This window comes from Dipodomys merriami, unplaced genomic scaffold (assembly GCF_024711535.1).
Source record: "Dipodomys merriami isolate MVZ:Mamm:240054 unplaced genomic scaffold, mDipMer1.0.p SCAF_2, whole genome shotgun sequence".
Lineage (NCBI taxonomy): Eukaryota > Metazoa > Chordata > Mammalia > Rodentia > Heteromyidae > Dipodomys > Dipodomys merriami.
The window spans coordinates 8,177,831-8,185,489 of record NW_027203381.1 but is presented as its reverse complement, the minus strand read 5'-3'; the positions used below and the strand labels follow the sequence as shown (position 1 = coordinate 8,185,489).

General features: G+C 41.5%; 1 protein-coding gene across 1 annotated transcript; it reads right to left on the bottom strand.

Annotated features, from left to right (window-relative positions):
- Positions 1 to 1,432: 1,432 nt before the first annotated feature.
- Positions 1,433 to 6,975, bottom strand: LOC138831550 (serpin B4-like). Its single transcript, XM_070028618.1, has 7 exons — positions 6,814 to 6,975; positions 6,218 to 6,274; positions 5,042 to 5,170; positions 4,423 to 4,540; positions 3,305 to 3,447; positions 2,858 to 3,013; positions 1,433 to 1,988 (listed from the first exon to the last, which is right to left on the bottom strand). Exons 1-7 carry the CDS (start codon positions 6,973 to 6,975, stop codon positions 1,584 to 1,586), a joined length of 1,170 nt encoding a protein of 389 aa, XP_069884719.1. The 3' UTR covers positions 1,433 to 1,583.
- Positions 6,976 to 7,659: the final 684 nt, after the last annotated feature.

Below are 7,659 nucleotides of genomic sequence, written 5' to 3'. Positions count from 1 at the left end.
AGGAAGCTTTTTCCCCAAACTGGCCTCAAATCACGAACCTCCTGAGATTAGAGGCATGAGCCCTGCACCTGGCTGTTGTTTCTTATATATTCCTTGAGACATAGGTTGTATGCATACACACAAATACGTGTACAGTGTATTATTCTCAAAAATAAAAATGACGTCACAGTATAAACTGATCCACTCTCTCTTTTAAGTGAATTTATTGTCAAAGAGTTGTAATATTGATTTTCTATTTACCTTTCAAACTCAATTTTTTGTAGTATTTCTCACTCAACTTGATACTAGTTTCTGTTGTTAAGAACCTTTCAGGGACCGCATAGTATATCTTCTCACTTCAGTGAACATGGCTGCTCAGAGTCTGTGATGTTGGTAATGTATAGGAAGCGCATGCTTAGTCTGGGGTCTGCTAGCCATGTGGGTATTGAGTAAGTAATTTATGACTAGTAAGATGAAAGAATCATCTTTTTAATTTTGTTTAGTCTTAATTTTAAATGATCACATGACTAATGATTACTGCCTTGAACAGTACAAGATTCTAGAGTGTTTCCTGACATCTACTAATATGACAAATATATCAATCCATTTTCTTTCTTTCTTTTTTTTTTGGTCGGTCATGGGGCCTGAACTCTGGGTCTGGTCGCTGTCCCTCAGCTCTTCAGCTGTAGACTAGGCTCTACCACTTAAGCCTCAGCCCCACTTCCAGCTTTTTCTGCTAATGTGGTGCTGAGGAATTGAACCGAGGGCCTCATGCATGCAAGGCGAGCACTCAACCACTGAGCCACCTTCCCAGCCCCTCAATCCATTTCTTGGGCTAATATCTGTAGCTATTGTCTTGTAGAATTCTAAGTTTTCCTTGGGCTGGGGTTTAGCTCAGCGGTAGAGAGCTTGCTTAGAATGAATAAGGCCAGCCTTGGTTTAGTCCTCAGCACTGCAATAAACAAATAAATCTTCATTGAAAACAACATAAAATGAATATCTAAAATAGGCTATCTGCCTACTGTTCCATGCTCAGCATGTCTGTACTGATTTTGAATTTTTCTTTCTGATATCTTCATTACTCATCTTTCTAAATGATATTGGTCACGCGCATTTTCTTGACATTAATAAAAGGCAAAGCCACAGATACCTGGTATAAGCCATTGTTTTATTGATACTATATTTTATAGAATTGTAGACTAAAAATATAAGCAGGTTCTTAGATATTTCCTAATTTCAGGGAAATGAGAAAGTGTAGGTAACTCAACTCTTAGACTTCTTTTAAAAATAAGGTCTTATTTGGTTTGTTTCATCAAAAACAGGTCACAAACAGAATCATTTTTCAAATTTACAAGAATCAGTATTGAAATATTATTCTAATTTTGTACATTTTACATCAGGAGAATTTTTTATGAGAAAAAGAGGAGGTGTATATGTGTGGGTTGAAAGGGAAAATGAATCGTGAGCCTTCCACTCCTGAGTTTTCAGTGGTGTCTATGAAATTGGGAGGGAAACTAACAAAGAGAACTTGTTGTCTTCATCCATGCATTTACTGGGATAACTTTTGTGAATTTTTCCCAAAAGTGGGGACAAAGTCATTATACTTAAGGGGAAGCAAATCTGCCAACAAAAAGGATGCAGTTGGTCTTATTTTCCTTGATAAAGAAGAGGAAAGGGTGATCACAGCAAAATTCTTCAAGTATTGGTGCTGATGTTAAACTAACGCCTGTACCTGTGGCCGCTGCAGCCTCTGTTCCCTCCTCAGTAACCTCCACAAAGGACTGGTGCAGGGCTTTGGTCACTACAAGACCCCCTTCCTGACTCATGCCTGAGAGGTCAGCCTTCTTTGGATTGAAGATGTCAGCCATTCCCAGGGGGATCAATGTTTCCTTGAGGTCATATTTCTCTGCCATCTTGAACCGCGGGAAGCATAAGTACACTTCCATCTTGACCATATTCTGTGTGCTTGTCCAGTCTAGTAGTTTCTCAGCGGTGAGACTATCTTGAAGCTGTAAGAACAGGGGGAAAAGTAGCTAAAATGAAAGATCTGTAACACCTTTTAAAAATGAACTGAGCAGGTGGGAAATCTTTAGCAAAATATGGAATATAGAGTTAATTCAACTCCTTAGATCTTATCCTAATAAACAAAAATTCCTGCCTACATAAATATATTTATTTTATTGTATACATATTATATGTATAAACAACATCAAAATCAGGACATTGCTCTGTGTACAAAGCAAACTATAACATTGCTCTTCCTTATTCTACCAGCATGAGCAATGTATCATTTTTGATCGACTCTCCTTTTATTTTACTATATATATTATTTATTACATAGTGTATTTATCACATATTTGTTGTTGTTTTTTTGGGGGGTCCGTTCGTGTGGCCTGAACTCTGGGCGTGGGCGTTGTCCCTCAGCTCTTCAGCTCAAGGCTAGCGCTCTACCACTTGAGCCACAGTGCCACTTCCGGCTTTTTTTCCTTTTTGCTTATGTGATGCTGAGGAATCAAACCCAGGGCCTCAGGCATGCAAGGCAAGCACTCTACCACTGTGCCCTTGTTGTTATTTTTTTTAACTTGACTGTTCCCAGGCCTTGTTGTTATTTTTTTAACTTGACATATTTGTAAACATCTCACATATTGCTATAATTTAATCTCTTGACCAAATTAAATTATAGTATACCACTACCATTAATTGATAATAAAATGCATAACTCTAGCAAATTGTTGTATGTCTGGCTGTAAATGTTTGCCTTCCAAAGAGGAAACATCACTTCTCAGCTGGCATTTTTCATTACTCTGAAGCTCCTTGGTCTAGAAGCTGGTTTCAACCTGGCAGTATAGGAAAGAGGACCTGGAGAGGCAAGTTTTACCTTCTGCAGCCCATCCACTTCATTGGGCAGCAGGACAAACATGCTCAGCTCATTGCCTTTGTAAGGCATTTCCAGGATCTTGGCCTGCTCATCCTCCAGTGATGCAACATTGAAATGCTTAGTTTGTTTCATCATCTGCACGGGTTTGCTCACATCCTGCAAGAAATTAGAGCGTTAAAAACCCAATGAGACAGAAGAGGCAACAGAGTAATCTTCTGAGATGCCACACACATCTTTGTTGTTGGAAGAGCCAAAACAGGAATTTCATAAACTAGACACACAAGACTCTTCAGGTATTTCAAACTAAATGTAACTACTAGAATGAACCAAATAATGGCAGACATGACGTCTCCAATTTGTACTTTCAATGGAGAGCCTATCAAACATGCTTCAATTACATCTTTCACTTAAAACTACTCTATAGTGCATACCTAAATGAACTGTTACCTTGTTCAGCCAAAAGTTTCCTTCGTCAGTATATTCTTTTTTAAACCTCTCCTCCCACTGCCCTTTGAAATAGATTGCATTCACCAGAACCAGGACGGTGCTTGAGTCCAGACTATCAACAGGAAACAGGTCTTTGATTTTGTCTGCAAAGGAAAGAACACGAAAGCCTGTCATGCAGGTACAAGCGATCTGTCTGGGAGATGCTATGCGAAAGTGACGACTGATCATTAGTTAATTTAGCTCCTAGGGACTCATTGGCTTGTTCAGCAGCTGCAGCCTTTTTATGGTGCCGACCTGGGATGGAGACAGAGCTTCTTGTGATGGGAGAGCAGGTGGGATGTTCTGAATGGTGATTCTAGCCATTTCCCACTGAACACTGGCAAGCATGTCAACTATGCTAACTTATCTCTTTCCCTACTCCCTTCCCATCTTCCCTTCTACTTGATTTCCCAAATTTTATCTCATTACTCAGAGGAAATGGAGGCAACTGAACTATTGTCTTGAAAAACATGAGTTCTATGACTTGACATGTATGCCCTGTGCTATCAGATGCCACTGCTTGGATGTGAATACATTTTCAAGTTGGGCAGCTGGGGCCTTGGCTTCTCATGAGAATTGGGCAGTGGGATGGGGGAGAGATGCACAGAGTGAGGGCGGCTCTGTAAAGCTGCCTGTTGGGGTTGGAGAACACATATGTAATGATCTAGGAGGTACAGTTGGAGACATGACCCTAGAAGGTGCAGGCCTGAGGTCAAGAAGTGCGAGTTGAGGAAGAATTTACATTTTCTCATTAGAGAAAGAGGAAAGATTTTTTTTTTTTGCATTTTAAACATCCATGATGAAAAGTTGGCTTTGGTTTCAAGGAAAGGATAGGAGCTCAAAAGAGCTCTGATATGGACTCAGCATGCACAAAGACACTGTCACCCAGGGCCTCTGCCCTCCTGTCCCCTAATTCTCTCTCTATGCCTGGGACCCCACCACATCTGCAGTGCCATGTCCTCCTTCTCTCCAACTCCATCTCCACGTCCTACCACAGTGCTCCTGCACATGTCACTTGCAGGACTTGCGCCCAGGTACTCAGGCAGGCATGTGTAGCAGGCAGCCCTTTCATACTCTACCATTTGTTTGGCTTTCCACCCAGGCGTTAATCTTCTTCCGGCTTTCTTCTGCATTGTTTGCAAAGTCAAGTGACTCCATATTGGCTAGGTAAAATTTCTTCAGCTTATCCAGATATTCCTTTGAGATGTAGAGAAAGAAAGGAGGAATGAAGACTATGGAGGAGGAATGAAGATATGCAACATTAGTAGCAAGATGCTCTTAAAGAAAGGCATTGTTCATGAGAATTGTGACAGGTAAATCTGACCTTTGCATTTCTCATCTCTGTGCATATGTCCAATCCTATGAATACAATATTCCCTGATATGTCCCCAGCTCTCTTTAAGGACAGATACAAGTGTCTACACATTCTAGAAACCTCTTAACTAAACATTTCTCTCCAAAACACATTCCCTGTGTCTGTATTAGTTCAGTTTGTCATAGTCCCAGTAACATCCTCCTTGGGGAATTCCTGTGTGCACAGGTGACATGCACTGGCTGGATCTGGGACACTGCTGTGACGGTGAGTTGTGGTGCTGGAGCAAACATTCCCCATCCCAGTCAGTCCTCGCTCCCCCCCATCTGGCCTCAGAAATGGGGAGCAGAATGCAGATGAAAGCTGTGGAAGGCAGGCAAACTTACCTGAAGAAATGAAAAAGTCTTTTCTCCATAAAGACTGTTGGCAATTTTCAGCTCGAATGCATCAGTGGGTGTGTTTAATTCCGTCAGCATCTTTTGAAACTGATGATGTACAATTTCTGACTCTTCAGCCTTCAACATCAAAGAAGATGCTCATTGAATTAGGCTGTCAGTGAAATTCAGACCCCAGGAGCAATGCCTAAATGTCAGTAATCTCAAAGATGACCTTTGGCTTCTTCCTTTAAAATTGCTGTAGTCAACCTTAAATACCCTGAATATGCTCCTTTACCTTCAGCAGGAGGAAAGTCATTTCTCCTGCTCTCATACACTTAGCTCTAGTCTATCTCATGTAAACTAACCAGGCTCAGCCACTGGGCTCCCTCCTTGATTTTAGGAAGTGTAACACCCCAGTTAAACTCTAAGTTCCTTAACAAGAACCATATTTCATTTCCAACAGCCATGCACAATATGGTTATGGGGAAGTTTGGCATATTTAAACCTGTTAAAACAAATGAAAGTCTGTTATACTTCCTGGTGGGAAAACCTTAAATTTGTTGGCCAGAATATATGGCTCTGACCTTGGTGGATTCTCTGTGTTAACATCTATGTGCTGAGTCCTTTGATGTTTTTACTTTGATTACCTATAAGCTTAGTTTAATTGAGGTGAAGCTAGGAAAGCCCAGAGCATTACAAATCTTTTCTCATAAGACACCAATTAGCTGAGGCAGGTTTCTAACATATGCTGGTCTAAAACTGGAGCCTTCTATATTGGTTAGCTAACAGTTTGTCACTATTTAACCCTAGAATCATATGTGTGTTAGTGACCATTTTTCCAAATATCTTTGGACTTGAACTTCTTCCTCTTGAGCCTATTCCTGAGTTAATTCACATTAAATTGTCTCAGTGACATTGTGATTATGACCCTTGTTAATTATATAATCATAATAACCTTTACTGAACTTTTTCTTGAGAAGATGGTAGGCAGGGTTAGAAATGCCTGCACAGGAGGGGCTTTTTAACCCCTTTCAGCCCCTTGTTCACTGAGATGAAGTCACTGACTCAGAGCAGCTGTGTCTTGCTCATGTAAACCACCTGTGAAGAGCAGTACTGGAACCTGAGCCCGGCCTGTTCAATGACATCCCCATGTTCTTAAATACATAGGAATGTCCTGGGACTCACGTGGCTGGTCGTGCAGGTTTTCTTTGTCTCCCCTGTGACTTCACTGAAGTGAAGGACCTGAAAGGCACGAGATGCAGACAGGAAAACTTCACTGAGAAGACCAGAGGAAAGAACACAACCATCACCTCAGAAGAAATGAAAGCTCACAGGAACAATAAAGAAACACAAAATTTGAAAAAAAAAAAACCTGCCACCTTTAGGAATGAGTTTGCTCTTTGAACAAAACACTTTAGAACAAATCCCATTTTGTCATCAGCTCCTTCAAAGAACGTTCATTCATCATTTCTGATTCAAACATGTCTGATGATGTGTCCCTTTGAAGTCACCCAATGAACCAGTAGTCTTCCCATGTTAAGCTCATCTCTGTTTCCTAGGGGGTCTAATAAGATAGCCCAGCTTCCAAAGCACAGCCTGGCACAAGGAAGTAGAGGGCAAGAATTTGGGAACTGTGACCACACAGTTGTAGGCATGCGTGCTTGGCCTCCTGTGCCTCCCTCAGGCCTCCATACTCAGAACTGTCCATCTGTATGCTGGCTTAGCCAACCGAGCAGGGGAGAGAAGACCACACAGGTCAACAGAAGGAAGGGAACACCTACTTCCTTAATCTGGTGTGCAGTGTTTCCCTTGGCTCCCAAGGAGACCATGGAGAAGGCTGAGGCGATGCTCAAAGGGGAAAAGAAGGCATTGTCTGTGGAAGGCCCCAACTCCCGGAGGAAGTCAACTGCGAACTTGGTGTTTGCCACACTGAGGGAATTCATGGTGATCTTGGCAGGGTTCTGCAACTCCTAGAAAAAGGAAAATGCCATTCATTGTAGAATCGAGTTACAGAGCAGAAGCCCTACTCTGTGGTGAAAGTTTCTTAAGGATATCTGCTGTGTCGGATTCTGGCCATTAAGGCTTTTGTTCCTTTCATTTTCTATGAGATCCATTGTGGACATATATAGAATTCCCACTTAATGGATTAGTAAAAGTACGACTGAAAGAGACTTTTGTAAACAGATGATTGGATGTCATTGCGTTTTCTGTTCATCATTGTCTGAATAGAAAGATGGATAAAGAAGGCCATGGTGAACATTTCTGTGGATAACATCCAGCCAGTTGGCCAAAGCCTCCTCTTTGGCTTTTCCTTCAAGGTTCTGCAGGTACCGACATGCCTACATGCTTGTAAAAATGCATTTGTTTCCTTGGAAACCAGTTATTGAGTTGAGGGACTAATTGGACCAAGGATGCATTAGTATTTTCCCCTGATATGATACATAAAACCCAGATAGAATAAAGTGCATGCATGACACAAAAGTCCTGAAAATAATTCATGTTGTGGTGCTGTCACAGCCCAAAGCGCTTACCTGTGTCTGTGCTTACCTGTGCCGCAAATGGAAGCTGAAGAGGTTGATGAGGCGGTGAGCTAAGACCCTGGTGTAATATATAGCTCTCCTCCTGTC

Excerpts from the sequence above, each read along its gene's own strand:
- LOC138831550 (XM_070028618.1), bottom strand. The coding sequence starts at position 6,975 with ATGAATTCCCTCAGTGTGGCAAACACCAAGTTCGCAGTTGACTTCCTC. Across the intron at positions 3,448-4,422 it reads GGTGGAAAGCCAAACAAATG|ACAAAATCAAAGACCTGTTT; the intron begins GTAGAGTATGAA and ends TTTCCTTTGCAG. Across the intron at positions 3,014-3,304 it reads GAAACTTTTGGCTGAACAAG|GATGTGAGCAAACCCGTGCA; the intron begins GTAACAGTTCAT and ends AATTTCTTGCAG.